Raw genomic sequence first — 16,980 nt, 5'->3', positions numbered from 1 at the left:
ATATATGTGTGTGTGTATGCATATGTGTTTATATATGTGTGTGTATATATACATAATAATATTGTATATATTATATAATAATGTGTATCTATAATTATATTATTGCAGCATTGTTTCTAATAGCAAAAACAAAACAACCAACCAAAAACTGGAAACCGCTTAAAATACCCATGATTGGGGAACTAGTTAAATTATAATAAGTTCAGTGGAATTCTAGATAGCCATTTAGAAAAAAATGAAGTGTGTGCTGATATGGAAAGGTATAGTAGGGAACATATATATGTATGTATATATGTATATATATAATTTTTTTTTCTGTCCCCTCTGAAAATGTACACAAGATACTTTGTAGGTTTTTGTTCCTTGGGAGAGAAGAATAGGGTAGTAAGAGGAGTATGGGAAAAGAAAAATATTAGTAGGTGCTCAACAAATATTTGTAGACTATATTTTATACCTTTTTGTATAGTTTGATTTTTACCATATACATCCATTGCTTTTATTTTAAAATCCATTGGTGGAGGATGAAGGCAATCGATAATAAAGCGATAAAAGAAATTGTTTTTTGTCATTGAACGTAAACTCATCTTTGAGCTTCCTAATAGCCAAGGCAAAGAGGGAATGATGATAAGAAGCACAAAAATTTCATCAGGAAAGAGAAACATTTTCTTCATTTTGATCTCTAAAAGGAATGTAACTGCCAAAGATTGATCTAAACTCAGATCTAATCTTCTCTCTCCCCAGCTTAAAATTCATTGGTGCATCCTTGCCACTTTTCTCCATGATTCAGCCTTTGCCCACCTGACTGGCCTCCCCTCCCCCAGGAGTATGGAACATTCCATCCAAACTGGCCTTTGCATATATTATTCCTTTTGCCTGGAATCCACTCTCCTCTTCTTTACCTAGTTGTCAGCCATGGCTGTTGTTTATGGTTTTTTAAAGATTTTCAGTTGTTTGCTACCTCCAGTGGGAATCCTTCTAGGTCAGAGATCCCTCCTCTGTGCTCCATAAGTCCCCTCTGTCTACCTCAGTGATGGAACTTGTCACACCGCACTCTAATTATTGTTTTGTTTTCCCCACTAAATAAGGAGCTCCTTAGGGTTAGGGATGCTGTGTTGTTTGTTGGGGGGCCCTGAGCACTGAGGGCTTGCCAGGCACAGAGATGGGTGAATGACTGAGTGAGTGAGTAATCTGAAGTTTGAGTTTCACGTCTTTCACCAGTTAGCTGTGTGGACAAGTCACTTCTCTCTGGGCCTTGATTTTTCCATCTATACAAGAGACTTGGCCCAGATAATCTATGAGAACTCTAGCTGATTTTTTTTTCTTCCTCTATGGTTGTCAGATAGTCATATATATACATGGCGGTTGTTACTAGTTGTCATGCTGAGTAATTTCAAAGTTTCAGAACTGAGCTTCTTAGAACTCACCGCATTTATTTTGGCCTATCGCACATCTGTTTACCAAACAGCTGGTAAACAGATTCGGCATAGGCCAAAATAAATGCGGTGAATTCTATCCACTATCTATGCAACAAAAGTTGCTTGGCCCAAGATTGCATAATTGATTATGTCCCCCACTCTTCCTTCCTCTAATCTTCCCTCCTTGATATACACAGAGGTCAGAGGACTTTCCCTGACATGTGCCTCCAAAGAGGTGCCTTTCTCATCCTGAGCCGAGCTGTCGTTTTTTTGTTGTTGTGAGGAAGATCAGCCCTGAGCTAACATCTGCTGCCAGTCCTTTTTGCGGAGGAAGATTGGCCCTGGGCTAACATCGGTGCCCATCTTCCTCTACTTTATATGGGACCCCGCCACAGCATGGCTTGACAAGCAGTGCGTTGATCCATGCCCGGGATCTGAACCTGCGAACCCCGGGCCACCGCAGCGGAGCATGCGAACTTAACCGCCACGCCACCGGGCCAGCTGCCTGAGCTGAGCTGTCTTGGTTTACTGTCCTTACTCTGGGTTCATGAGGTTTTTTGCCTTCCTGTGAAAACAGGGCCTGTTCTGTCCACTCTCCCTTTCTGCCCTCACCCCACCTTACTCCCTCTTCCCTGCTCCCTTGCTTTTGTTCTAAGTAAAAATTACACCACCTCAATCCCAGCCTCGCACAAAAGTTAAAAGAAAGATATTGGGATGAACCTGGGGTCTTGAGAAGGAATATAATACTCCTGTCCACCGTATATTTTAAGGAAAATTTTATACTTAAAAAACTGAATCTACGGATTGGAAATATTTTATTGAAACTGATGGCTCCCTAGGAAAAAGCCATCCACTTACTCTCAAATGCAAAAAGTCTTTAAGGACCATTTTGTAACTGACCGTTTGAGAGCATATTAGCAATGCAAAGGTGTTATTACTCTGAACTTGGGATAGGCATTTACACAAAAGGGTAAAGAAAGCTATTTGAAAGGCATTTGAAAGATATCCAGAATTCAAAAGTGGTTTGTTTGTCCTGTTCCCCTCCGCCTCCTCCGCCGCCACCGCCACCACCACCACACCACAGCAAACTTGTATTGAGAGCCTGCTTTCTTCCCATTCATTCAGTAAGTATTTCCAAAACACCAGTATGTGCCAGGCAGTGTTTTGGGACTGGGTATATACCAATGAACAAAGCAGACTAAAATCCCTGCCTTCAAGGAGCTTACATTCTAATTGAAAGGAAGCAGTGAACAAAATAAGTAAGTAAATTATATAGTGTTTTAGAAGGTTATGTGTACTGAAGAGAAAAATAAAGGAGGTAAGACTTGGGAATAGGCCATGTTGGGGCATTGCATTTTTAAATAGAGTGGTCAAGGGAAAGCCTTGATGAGAAGATGACAGTTGAATAAAACTAGATTTGAAGATTAATCCATGCAGATAATCTGATGAGGAGCATTTCAGGCAGAGGAAACAGCAAGTGCAGAGGCCCCAGGACTGGAGCATGCCTGCCATTAGAAACAGCATTTAGTCTGAGTGAGTTGAGGAGTCATTGGAGGGTTTTAAAAAGAGGAATCATGGGATCTGACTTGAGATTTTAACCTAAAAGATCTTTCTGGCTGCTCTATGGAGATCAGGCCAAAGTGGGCAACCATAGAAGCAGGGAGACTCACAAGTAGGCTGTTGAATATTCCAAGCAAGAGAGATGGTAGTGTGGAGCAGAGTAGTGGCAGTGGGGGCAGTAGTAAGAAGAGATGGGATTCTGGATATAATTTGAAGGTAAAGCTGACAAAGTTTTCTGTGGGACATGTGAGAAAGAAGAGAATCAATGATATCTCCACTGTTTTTGGCTTGAGAAACTGGAGAGCCTGGTTGCCATTAACTAGGTAGAAAAGACTATGGGGTACAGGTTTGAGGAGAAAGGTCAAGAGCTGGGTTTTGGACGTGTTAAGTTGAAAGAACCTGATAGAGAGCCAAGTGGAGAGAGCAGGTAGACAGGTAAATGCATGAGTCTGCATTCAGAGAACACGACTGACCTATAGACACAAGTTTCAGAGTCATCAGCTTGTAAATGGTTTTTAAAGCCATGGGACTAGGTGAGATCCCCAGGGAAGTGAATGTAGCTAAAAAATAAATGTCTAAGGACTGAATAACTCCAGCCTTAAGATATCGGGGAAATGAAGAGGCAGGGAATGCTTCTGATAGAAGTGAGGAAAAAACAAATACAAAATTATATCTGTGCTGTAGTAAGAATGCTTACTTGTGGCTTTAATTAATAGTCAAGTGACTTTTTGAAAGCTCAAGGTAACTTTGACATATGAAGATGCTCTTCGGTCAGTTTTCAGATAGAATATTTGTTGTCCACACTGGGGGCATATCATTTCAAAATAAACTTTACTCTGCCATTTCTCCGTGAGTAGACTTCTGCCACCTCCTTTTCAAGGTCATTATTCTTGATTTTTAAAAATTCTTTTTAAAGAAAAAAATCTCTTTACAGCTAAAGCCTATTAATATACCCTTCAATTACCCTCTTCTTCCCAAGGTAGAAGAATAGTTTCTCATAATAGAAGCCTGTAGATTATGTGAACTCAAAAAGCATTGTATCATTTTGAAGTACTTGCTGTCTAGCTGCCTTTAAACTTGAAGTGGGGGTTTTAGCTGCACCAGAATGTAAGTAATAGCACTGCGACCCTATCATATTTTTTTAATTCTGGGATATTTACTTGGGAAAATTATAAGGTAGTTTGAGAATATGATAGAACATGTCTTATTTGTTCATTACATGTTCATTTGGTCATTATATGAACACACATGGCTGGTGTTCATATTCTGTTCATAGATTATTTCTGTAAATGGAGGATTAGTTTAAGGTTGTGTTGTGGGCAATAAGAATCAATTAATTCCAGGCAGAATAGAAATTCTAACTTAGTTTTGATTCACTTACTCAAGTTGTCCTTGACAATACCATCCCTTTTGAATATGTTTCTTGTGCAGTATGTGAAGATCAATTTAGTTTTCCATGACACAGTTTAGGTTCTTGTCCTATTAATCAATAGCAGCAGTCAGGGAAGGCCTACTTATTCCTCCTTCAGTAGAACCAGACCAGGCGTGAAGAGAGGCAATAATTACTGCTCTGATCACAGCGTGTTCTCTTTTCTCCTTCCCAACCCAGAGCATGTCTGTTCGATCCTGGCTTCCCTCCTGCGGAACCTGAGAGGGCAGCAGCGAACCCGGCTTCTGAATAAATTCACTGAAAATGACAGTGAGAAGGTGGGTGCCTATTAGACTATAAGGATGGAACCAGGACCAGTGAGAGTAGAAGGCTCTTTACCCGATGCGACCTGATGGGTGCTGAGTTGAGTGTTTCTGCCCTAAAATATCTTCTCTAGCATTGCTTTGAATCTCAAAGGTTTTTTCTAGTTACTCTGCCTTTCATCTCCAAATTCATTCCCCCTGGGAGTAGTAACACCTTAGAGTGGCATCAGCTAATACTTTAGGGGGATTTTTAGACCCAGTGAGAGTAGATTATAATAGGATTTTAGTTGAGGGGTGGGGGTTGCACAGCCTAGCAGAGTGGTTAAGAGCATAGGCTTTGGATTCAGACATCTGGATTTGAACCTAGTTTCGCTACTTTTGAGATGTTTGCCACTCTGAGCCTCATTTTCCAAACTGTCTTTAAAATGGAGACATTAATACCCATCTTAAAGCGTCAATGAGAGTAAGATTAAATGAGGTCTTACCAGGTAGTGGTGATGAAAATGAAGAAGATAATAAGGAAACAGTAGAGCCTGTTCTAGATGGACTATGGAACATGGGAATAATCATGTAAATGAAATTGGATAGATATTTTATATTATCTAGCATGCCAAACCATAAGATTTTCAACAGTAGCCAGAGCTACCGTTTATTTAATGACTGCTGTGGATAGGGTAATACAGCGGATACCTTTCATTGTTGCATATGTTCTTACAACACTACATGGTTTATCCTTTTGTGGGTATTATTCACATTTACAGATAAGGAAATTGAAGCTTAGAGACATTATGTGACTTGCCCAAGATCATACCACTAATAAGAAGCAGAGCTGAGATTTGAACTCCAGGCTGCTTGAGACCAGAAAGCCTTTGTATTTTATCACACCAGTCATAAGAAGGTGATTCTAGATGAGTAAAATTAAGGACCAAAGCCCCCTTTTTAACTTGCAATAATTTCTTTCCTTCCTATGTCCAAGGTAAGGCTGAAATTTTTTCCTGTTTTGGAGAGAGGTGTAAGACTGTCTCTTTGAGCCTATCTCAGACCATTTTTTTCTACCCTCACTAGCGTGTAGCTTAGTGAAGAGGCCATCAGGTTAGGCACAGAACATCTTAGCAGTCATGTCGTCCTGATGACATTTAACATTTGTGTTTCAGTTTCCTCATCTTTAAAATTAGGGTTGCTGGGGCCAGCCCGGTGGCATAGTGGTTAAGTTCGCATGCTCCGCTTCGGTGGCCCAGGGTTCTCAGGGTGGACCTATCCACCACTCATCAAGCCATGCTGTGGCGGCGTCCCATATACAAAATAGAGGAAGATGGGCACAGATGTTAGCTCAGGGTCATCTTCTTCACCAAAAAAAAAAAAAAAAACTAGGGTTACTTTCTTCCCTGCCTACCTTACCAGATTTTCTTTGAGGCTTAACAAAATAATGGACACAAAAATACTTTGTAAACTGAAATATTTAAGATCTTAGGGTCATCATTGTTATCCAGAGAGGTTTAGGCACAGTCTTCCTAGACTGTCTGATGCTATGTTGAAGCAACATCTGCTATTAACCAATATAAGCTCTTGGGTAAACATCAGGATTGCCAAGAACCATGGTGGTGCCAACCTAGTAAAAAGATAGGTTAGCAGCTTAGGCTGGCTTCACAGTGTTCCTTCAATCTTTTGGAAGTCTAGGGGAAAAAAACTCTTAAACCCACTGAGTGTTCCTCAGGCCGTGTTTAAAGCATGATTTTTGCTAAGTTTAAAACTGATTTTTAAGTTATTGCTGAGCAAAAGTCAGGGCCTTTTTTTAAGTTGCTGAAGGAGTTTTTCTTGCACTTTTCTGACTCAGAAGCAACTAAAGAGATTTTACTCAAACCTTTTTAAAAAAAGATCAGCTCTGGGGCAGAATCTGAACAGGAAAGGTGTCAATATGAAAAGAGAAATTTCTGTAAAGTTCTAAGTGAATATCAAGTACGTAACTTCAAGCTCCATCTCTTTGCAAGAAGAGACTTGAATTTTTGTTGATGTATTTGTTTTTATCTGCTTGAATTCATGGGAGTCCTGGAAGAGCTGGGAATGCATAGTCTCCTTTTGGGAATGGGCCTTTGTTCAAACTGCATCCATCCTAAGTGTTTGCTCTTTGATCCATTCCTGATGTGTTCCTACGCAAAGCTCATATCCAATGTAAGAAGTGGTACAGTGGGTCTCTTGTTGTGAGGAATGACAGTGAGATGAATAGGAGCTCCACTGTTCTCTTGCCTTGCTATTCTCTTTCCTTCTCACTCATATCTATGAAATATGTCTCTTTCAGGTTGACAGACTGATGGAGTTGCATTTTAAATATCTGGATGCAATGCAAGTGGCCGACAAGAAGATTGAAGGGGAAAAACACGTATGTATCCCTACCTATCTTTTGCCAGCTATTAGCTTGCACTCCATTTCATTCCCTTGTGCACCTCATATCTCCCCACAGGAGAGGCAAGGGCAAAGTTGCCATCTACCCTCATGTGCCACCTAACATGTAAGAGCAGAGCAGCTGGAAGTCTGCCAGTCGTTATATCTGCTCTTTTAATGGGAGAGCAAGTCCTTTAAGAAGAAGGATGTAAAGAATTGATCCGGGTCTGACCCTGGAGTCCAGGTTATAGCTCAAGTACCCTTGACAAGAGCTTCTCTTAGGAAATCTGTCCAAAGTTCAGTGCTGTGATTGGTACCACACTGACAGAGTGTGTCTTGGTACACGTTCTTGCTGGCTTCTGGAGTCATAAGGGAAGTATTCAAAGGAAGGGTGATCACAGGATGTAAGAGCTGGAAGGGAACTGTGAAGTCATTGAATCCAGTTCCCCCATTGACAGATGAAAAACTGGAGACCTAGAGAAGGGAAGCTCTGATGCATTGCAGCAAAGCCTACACACCGGGTTCAAAATGACTGGCCCTCATTTTCTCACGCTGATGGTTACTGAAGGAAGTGAAACCTGCTAGATTTTTTTTCTTAAGGGGCTGTGCTCACTGTGGTGTTATCCTGCCTTCTGTGTTTTTCCCCTGCTTCCATTTTGTTCTCTGCTGTCTCTGGCCGCTGTAGCTTTCTCATCTGTCTCCTTAATCAGGGCAGGTTTTCATGTCTGTTGTTTAATGTCCGATTTGTATTCTCTTCCCTACAAGACATTCCTCAGTCTTTGGTCACATTGTAAAATGATTCTTTCCTTGCTTTTTTCAAAGTCTGTAATAGACCTCATTTTCCTTGTGATCTTGTTTGCTGTATCACTCCATTTTCTTTTCACTCTTCTTCCCTTAAAGATGCACTTAAGGCTTCTGAACCTGACTCCTGGGAGAGCCAGTTTGAACACTGGCTCCCATCTGTGTTGGGGAGTCTAGCTTTACAGCAGAGCTGTGTGCACTGGTGGTTACACGAGCATTTTCCCTCAAGCTATGCCTCAGGCCAGAGTGAGAGACTGGAGTTTGGGGGAGGACAGTGACCCTATTGTCTGTGTTCTGTTTCTCTTCACCCCTTCTTATCCACCCCTTGCCTTTCACAAAATATACCTTCATTTATGAATACTAGTAGATAGGGACTGTGTTTACCACTCTTGTGATTTCTCTGTGCTACCTAAAACTGGTAAATCCTCAGAGGTTTGTTGATTGATTGAATTGATTGACTGGGACTTTCTTCTTTTGTATGGATACTACTAGAAAATAAAAGGCATAGACTAAATTCTAAGGCTGGACTTCAGATACCAGCGTGTTCCACACACAATTCTTTCATTCTACCCACCCCACCGCCTTTGTTTTGTTCTTTGATTAAACTTTCCTTTTCCATCTTTTCTTCCCTTTATAGTGACTTGTACATGATGGACACTTAGTGATCATTGAAGTGCCAGAGTAATTTATTCTTTCTCTTTGTCTGAATGATAATTAGAAACAAATTGAAATTTCCCTAGACTTTTTTGGGGAAACAGCTGTGAGACAATTAGAACTCTCCCTCTGACAGACCCCCTGTGCTATCTGCTGGAGGACATTTTCAGGGGTAGAAGGAGCACTTGGCAGTCAGGGGACCTAGAATTTTAGTACAGGCACCACCTGTAAATCAGCACCTAGCCGTGGCTTGTCACCCTGTCTTATGCAGCCCGTTTCTTAGCTATAAGGTGGTGTCAGCAAAGGTGATCTCTAAGGTCGCCTTCAGCTTACCACTTTCCCTCAGGTTCAGGTGAACTTCTTTGGTGACTCTGGACAATGGGCTAGATGAAAAAGCACAGCGAGAGGTTGGTCAGTGACCGAGTTGTCTCCTAGATAGAGGAGCAGCAGCCTGGCGGCAAAGGTGTGCGTGAGGTGGGGAGTCACGTAGCCCTGGATCAGAATTCCAGCTCTGCCACTTCCTAGCTCTGAGACCTTGGACAAATGAGTTGATCTCTCTACACATTGGTTTTCTCGTCTGTAAAATGGGAATAATGCCTCCCTTTGGGGCTTATTATGAAGAAATAAGTGTAAAGTATGTAAAACACCTTACTCGATAAGTAAAACCTGCTGCTGCTGCTGCAAGATTTTCCTAGCTTCCTTTGGAATTCTTGTGTAACTCCTAAGTAAGCCAGGCAGTCCTCTTCCTGAGAGCATCCTTGCCAGGTGTCCTGGAAGGAGTCACTCTAGCAGACCAGAGTGTTGGCACCATCGCATGCTTGGTTTGAGGTGAAGCTGGGATAGACGTCTTTTTGAGGGAGATCGAGTAAGCTTTTGGGCGTCAGGGAGCAGCTTGCATGTAGCTGTTAGGAACTTGGCCTGCTTCCCACAAGATTATCTGTTATCAGCATTGAAGAGGGTGTGAAATTGATTAGCACTGACAGAGAGTAATCGCTGCAGCCACTCTCCCCAGCATTCACAGAGCTTCTGTGTGCCACAGGCACTGGGGCCCCTGCCATTCCCTGACAAACATCTGTCTCCTTGATGCCAAGGCTGTTTTGCTGGGCACTGGCAAACATTCCAAGGCCATTAGTGCTCAGCAGCCTCAGTATTGCTCAGAGAGACAGGGCAGGGTGGGGGTGAGGGATGCATTTGTGAGCAGTGCTCTCTGCCAGCACTCAGCCTGCGTCCTGGCAGATGAAGCCGCCTCACAGGTGTCAAGTGACTTAGAACAAAACGACCTCTTTTTCACCTCTCATTCATGCAGTCTTTTCTCTTAACTCATAAAAAATTTGTTGCCTCACTCCCCCCCATCACCATTAAACTTGGATGTCCTACACCCTTTGGAAACTCAGCAAATATTTGTTGACTTGAATTGAATGCTTATTTCTCAGGCGTTTGATGACATTGACTGTCATATCAGTAATGAATAAATATCTCACATGCTTTGCCAAGTCTGCAACAAAATAACCTTACGTAACAGGATCAAGTATTGACCCTGATAACAAGGGTCAGGTATTGACATTTTTAGTGTCTCAGAGCCAGCATCTTCCCTGTAAACTTCAGACTCCTATGGGCGAGTGCAAGTGGCCATGGTTTGCAGTTGACCAAGATTCACTGGAGAGAATCCAGTCATTAGGCAAATGTTTCCTAGGCACCTGCTATGTGCAAGGCACTAGGCCAGGCACTGGCCAGAGGTGAGAGTTGGAAGCACCAGTAAAAGAATGGGCCCCAGGCGGCCCAGGGTTCCCCAGTTCAGATCCCAGGCGCGCACCGACGCACCGCTTGTCAGGCCATGCTGTGGCGGCATCCCATATAAAGTGGAGGAAGATGGGCATGGATGTTAGCCCAGGGCCAGTCTTCCTCAGCAAAAAGAGGAGGATTGGCAGATGTTAGCTCAGGGCCGATCTTCCTCACAAGAAAAAAGAATGGGCCCCAAGAGTGCTGCTGCTGCTGCTGCTGGGCTAGAGTCCAGGGAACAGGGAGAAGCCATCTGCACCTAGAGTCACCCTCAACAGTTTTGTGGATGAGGCAAGATTCGAGCTGAACCTTGAAAGATAGAGATGTATAGGGCATTTCCAATCTAAAGAGGAACAGGAACAAAGGAGGAGCAGTGGGAAGCCAAGTTAAGTTGGGGGGCAAATGATAAGTTAAATTCCAGGAGCAAAGGGTGTGAGAGGGAGACCATGGGCTTTAGAGCTGGGCTTCTTCCTGGTTTCTGATTGTGGACAAACAGCCTAACTGCCCCAGTCTTATTTTCTTCCTCAGTGGTGTTTTCTTTGTAAGGTGTATGTCCCAACCTGTGTACTTTGAGGAATTTCACAGGGCCTGGCACAGAGTGGGTGGCCAGAGAACCTTTAGTTTCCTTTTCTCTTTAAGGACTATTTGCACTACCATCACATACACATACACATTTTCTTACTTCCCTAGTGCTGCCAGATTTTGCACGATCCGAGTCCTCACTGCCTCTCCAGCTTCCTCTCCTCCCACAGTGCACTACCTTCCTGCCTTGTAGCCTTGCATTTGCTTCTCCCTTCTGCCGTGGCTCTTCCTGGTGGAAGGAGTGCTAGTGCCTCCTTCCACCTTCAGGTCTCAGCCTAAATGTCACCTCCTCAGAGAAGTTTTCAGTGATCACCGTATGTAAAGTAGTGCGCCCGTCCCCAATGCTGCTCCATAACATGTAATTATTTTATCTGTTTATTCACTCTGTATCTCTGTAGTTTCTCTTGTTCGTCATATTCTCAGGACTTGCATAGTGACTGACATGCAGTAAATGAAGGACCACTGCTCATGAGATGAAATTAATATTTGCCCGTGGGTGTTAAGGAAGATAGAGGGCCCTAGGTTTTCTACATTATTCCTTAACTCTTGTTTTTAATCCTAACTTTTTCTCTATGATTAGCCTCATCATCAAAAATAGCTGAGGACAACTATATAGATTCTGTGGTATAACTGCAGCTATATTCAACAAGGAAAAATACTGCTATTTAGAAGAGTCTACAGAGCAAACTGATAATTTTAATACAGTTAGTTCAGCTCACATTACTGCAATAATCTGTGACTAGCAAAGACTTCCGTGTCTTGGGTAGTGGCCCGCTGCTTTCATGTTATATTCAGTGTCCATTCGATTCCAGGGCCACAGTGTATCTGGACATACCCTCGGGGTTCCTGGTTAACAAGATTTGACCTGAACTTTTTAAAGGGCATGTAATTCTTAAGACTCTTCTAGTGAGCAGCAGTTTTCTGTGATCTGTAAATATCCAGGATGCTAGTCTCAGCAGATTTCACCTGACTTCCTAGACAACACGAAGCCCAGAAAATACCAAGGTCTCTGTTACTGGGGAGATGTCCTGACTTCTCATTGCTCCGTTCTGCCTTCTGTTAGTTAAATGTACAGAGATGCCAGGCTTCTTGCTGTCAGAAGTAAGACCTAATTATATAGGTACTGGCAGGGATTTTAAAAGAGGGAGGAGAGCCTTGGAGAGAGGTCTTCCCTTTTTTAGTTCCTGGGAAAATTATACCCAGCAGGTTTATTCAATAAAATGTTCTCACCACATACTTTGCACCGTAATGACTTAGAAATTGAATGCTAATTTTGCCACAGTTAAATCATTCCAGGTTTCATCCTGGAAAGAGAAAGATGGACTCCTTGTAATGAAACAGTATCCACAGGACTTGATGTCTGAAACAGACTTGACTATTTCCTTAGCATTTGAAACTCATTTAAACATTTGTACAAAAGCGGGTACGTGATCCTAAAGCACTGGGTAAGTATGCAGACAGTGGAAGTGTGAGACTGCCATTGATTCTTCTGCTAACTGTGCTGGAAGCTTCTGGGGCACACTTAGAAAAAGAGAATCCTGCTGCGAGTTCCTCTCAGCTGTTCTTTAAACCAGTAGTTCCCAAACTTTCTCAGTCCACGAATTGCCAGAACACTGCTTATAGCCAGTAGAAGCCAGTGATGGTGGGGGAAAGAGTGTCATGGTGTCTTTTTCTCTCTCTTGCTTCCCTCTCTTAGACACCCATAGATTCAGCCATCTGCCCATTCAAGCTCTACTGCCTCTCGCCCATCCCCTTCCCAATCACAATCATCCTTTCTACCATTGGAGGAGAAGTCAGAGGACCTGAGTTCTGGTCCTTTGCCTCTGCCACTTACCTTGCAGTGTGGCCTTGAGCACTGTTTTGCTTTTCTCATCTTCTCTGTTGTCCTCTTTCAGTGGAGTTCGTAGGCTCTCGCCTGCCATCCTCACAGGCTTGTTGCAAGGTCTGATAAGATCAGGGCTATGCAGACTCACATAGCCACTCCCACTGGACATCACCCACACGCTTTTCTGGCTCGGCAAGTCCAAAGTCAAGTTTGTGGCCTAACCCCCACGTATCCCTTCCCCTCTTCCCCACACCAGGGCCAGTCACCAGATTGACCAGGTCAAAACCCTGGGCATCGTCTGTTTACTCCTTTCTCTCCTCCTCCCACTACACGTCCACCTGGTAAGTTTTACCTCTGACATCTCTGCATCCTGTTCACTTTTCTCCGTCCTCACTACCAGAACTTAAATTCAGGCTACCATCATCTTTTTTTCTTGCATTAGTGCAACACCCTGCTCACTAACTAGTTTCCCTGTCTCGAGGTTTAGCCTCTCCAATTCATTTCCTACACAGTAACCAGAGATGTTTCTAAAATTAAAATTGAATTACACCACTCGCCGGCCTAGGCCCAGTAGGCACTGGCTCTGTCTTCCCTTCAAGATGTGGTCTAAATTCCTTAGCCGGCCTTGCGGTGCCTCTCCCACCTTGGCCCCTGCCTGTCGCTCTGGCTGTATCCTTCGCTGCTCTTCCCCTCATCATGTGCAAAAGCCATTCGGCACCACTTGTGCCTCCCTAAACTTGTGCTTTCTCAGACCTTCTAGACATTTGCCCATTGCTCTTGACTCTGCCTAGAATACCTCTCTGTGCCATCGTTTTCTTACCCCTTTCCTGCAGCTGGCTAATTCCTCTGTATCCTTAAGTGCTTTGGCAGAAAAACCAGTTGATAAATATGTGTTAAGTGTCTTCCATGTACCATGCATGCTGCTTAGTGTTGCAGTATCAGTTCCTGCAGAAAGCCTTCCCCGTGCTCCCCGTGGCCACTCTTGTGCACCCCGTGCTCCCTGTGTACTGCAGCCCCTCTTATGTACCCCATGCTCCCTGTGTACTGCGGCCCGTCTTGTGTACCCCATGCTCCCTGTGTACTGGGGTCCGTCTTGTGTACCCCGTGCTCCCTGTGTACTGCGGCCCTTCTTTTGTACCCCATGCTCCCTGCTTAAGATTAGAGATCTGGAACAAGACAGCATAGGCTCAAATCCTGCCTCTGCCTGTTACGAGCTGGGTGATCATAACAAGTTACTTAAACTCTCTGATTCTGTTTCCTCATCTGTAAAAGGAGGAGAATAATATACCTATCTTGTAGGAAGATTAAATAAATTAATATATATAAATCACCTATAAAAATTTCTGGCACAAAGAAGTACACTGTAATGGTAGCTGTTGTAAGTATTTTTGGCCTGTATACTTGTCTGTCTCTCCCTCTAAGCTTAAGTCTTTGCAAGCGGGGACTGATCTTACTTTCTCTGTACCCCCAACAGGATTGTCATTTTCTGGCCTTGTATTATTGTTTCTGCTGTCATGGAAGCCCTGGTTCGCTCAAGCCTGGCTTATATGTTGTCAAAATTTAAATGAGCCTTCTGGGTTGTTTATTTTGTTTTCAGTAAATTTAGAAATTGAAGACACACCTGTGATGGAGGCATTGTGGTAACATAGAAGGAACAGGAACCCCGAGGTCATACAGCCCAAGGTTACATCCCAGTTCTGCCACACACGCACTTTGTTTTTTTGGGAAATGACTTACCCTATGTGTGTTTTTTCATGGCAACTTTGTCAGAGGATCATTTTGAAGGTTAATGAGATTGTGAAAACCTGGCACATGCTCATGTGCTAAGGCTGGCCGAACACATAGTCAGTTTCTCCTTTGTAGGTCTCCTTGGATTGTTATCAGAGCTATGCATTCTCAAAAGAATTTGAAAAGCCCCTTTACTAATTCTCCAGGCTTGGTTTCTGCAGCTGAAAATGACCTTCTCTAATAGTCTGCCCTATTTTAGAAGCTCTTGGAGGAAGGTTTTGTTTTGCTGGTGTTTGTGACCCTCACCTTCCCCACTCCGCTTATTTGTCTCTCCCTTGGTTTAAATTCTCCCCTCGCTTTGGAAGGAAAAAAGAAATTGGCCTTTTCTAAATGGCGGGGCAGTTCCTGCCCATGACTGCAGATGGTAACCGTGAGCCCACTGGGGCTCTGAGTCGTGTCCCCTGTTATTAAAGCAAGAGGGTTCCTACTGGCTTCGCGGCAGCTTCTTCATGACTGTCTCCTTCCGTCAGTGAGGGGCAGCTTGCTACCTGTCAGGGCAGATTAGAAATGGCATCCACGTGCTCACTTGGAGGTTTTTGACTTGCCTGCTGAGAGAGATAGAGGCACGTGGAAAAGTGGTGATTTGGTAGTGTTCCCAATGACAGATTAACATTTAAAGCGAGGATGTGGCTGGGGGAGGGGAAAAACACACACACACAACCCTGCAGAAATGGCACCTTGATGCCGCACGCACCACCTCCTTGTGTATCTTTGGAGATGAATCTGTTTATTTTAGCAGCCCCCAAACAGGCTTATGCTGCTGTGAATTGCAATCTGTTCTACTTAATGCGCCATTCACTGAATTACCATCTAAGTTTTTATTCTAGCCCTCTCTTATGGAATGAACAAAACAAAACCTTTCAGAGTATCTTTTTTTTTTTTAACTCTCCTAAATTGCATGTGGAATTTGCTGGTCTAGCTATGGATTCCTCCCCCTCTCCTTTTTTTTTTTTCAGTTTCTTCAATTTATAAGGAAAAGACAAGCCAAAAAGTTAGATGACCTTACATTTAATGCTGCTGATTTCCATTAGTCCCCAGATATGGTATAAAGAAAAAACTCTGTTTCTTTGCTCATATGCTAATACTGGAAAAGGTCTATAAAACAAAGACTTTTTCCTTCTTTGAACTATGAAAGTGATCACAGGCTTGGAGCCAAACTTGTGCGGATTTTCACCCTGTCTCCAACACTTACTCAACCACAGGCTTTGTACTTTAGCAGAGATTTCACTTCAAATTTTAAGCCTCAGTTTCCCATTTGGAAAGTGGGAATAATAATAACTCCTACCTCTTGGGGTTATTGTGAGGAAAAATGAGAAATCCATGAAAGTGCTTACTTAGCACAGTGCTTAGCACACAGTAAGGACTCAGGAAATTCTGCTCTTGTTATTATTCCATTTATGCTGCCCATCTCTTGCCAGGGTGAAAGGACAAATAGGAAAAGGTCTTGGACTAGGAAGCCATGTTCCACTCGAGTCTCTAACCGAAACTCAGTGACATCATTTGACATCTGTCTCAATTTTCCATCTGTGAAATCTGAAAATGATATTTGCTGTACATACCCAACACAGGGCATATACAGCAAGTGAGGTTAATGCAGACCCTCTGCTTTGAAAAGTAAAAAGTGCTGTAGGTGGATGTTGAGTTGTCATTGCTTCCCAAGGAAGGCAGCCACCTTCACTCTTCTCAAAGGTGAGAGTTGAATGAATTAATTCATGGAAGACTTCCTTTAAATCTTAACTCTCCTATCTTACTTCAGATACAATTCAGTGTATATGTAGATTTTCACTCTGAAATTTTGTAAAGTAAGATATGTTTACAATACTTAAGGAAGTTACTGGATTTTTGGAATCTCTCTTGAATCTCTATTAATCATATTCCCGTTTGAAGAGCACTCGATTTACATGCCCAAATTGTTTTAAAATGGCCTGTCTAATGCTACGGCAGATCCAGGGGTTGTCTTTGTCACAGGGAAGCGTAACTTATTGGTAAGAGGATGAGCTCATTGTTAGTGCTGACTGTCTGTCCTGTTGAGGTGACAGTAGGTGTCTCGTACTTGAGGTACTTGAGCCATTTCTCGCAGTCACTCTTCTGTCTGAGAGTGCTGTCAGTCAACAGTCAGTTCATCCCTATACCCGGATACAGGCGGAAAGCCATTACATCTGGTTGTGGAGGTGCTTCAGTCCTAGATTTACCACAGGTTATCAAAGCTAAAAGGAAACTTCTAGAGCACCAGATCAGGAAAGACAAAGGTGAGGCCCACTACCCCCCCATCCTGTGGTCGGTGCTGACAGTGCTAGCTGAGTTCAGTGCTCTTCCCCACTGAGCTCCAGCTCGGCTCCACGCCCGTTTTCCGTTTGGCACTCCACAGCCGTTACAGTGGGTTAGAGTTGGCACTCTAAATGGAACCTATTTGCCTTCCCTGATCTGGTTCATGCTTCTTATGCCCCAGCAAAGATGCTGAGGCCAAGAAAAGTTAAATGACTTACCTAAGAACACTAGTAAGTT

General features: G+C 43.2%; 1 protein-coding gene across 1 annotated transcript in view; it reads left to right on the top strand.

Annotated features, from left to right (window-relative positions):
* The window catches only part of CTNNBL1 (catenin beta like 1), a 160,155-nt gene that overhangs the window by 125,709 nt on the left and 17,466 nt on the right, over window positions 1-16,980 (top strand). Inside the window, exons 12-13 of the mRNA XM_058562718.1 lie at window positions 4,585-4,682; window positions 6,964-7,044. Of these exons, the coding sequence (XP_058418701.1) occupies window positions 4,585-4,682; window positions 6,964-7,044 (179 nt within the window). The remainder of the gene's footprint in view (window positions 1-4,584; window positions 4,683-6,963; window positions 7,045-16,980) is intronic.

This window comes from Diceros bicornis, chromosome 19 (assembly GCF_020826845.1).
Source record: "Diceros bicornis minor isolate mBicDic1 chromosome 19, mDicBic1.mat.cur, whole genome shotgun sequence".
NCBI lineage: Eukaryota > Metazoa > Chordata > Mammalia > Perissodactyla > Rhinocerotidae > Diceros > Diceros bicornis.
The sequence above is the reverse complement of the archived record's forward strand: the minus strand, read 5'-3'. Positions and strand labels throughout refer to the sequence as shown.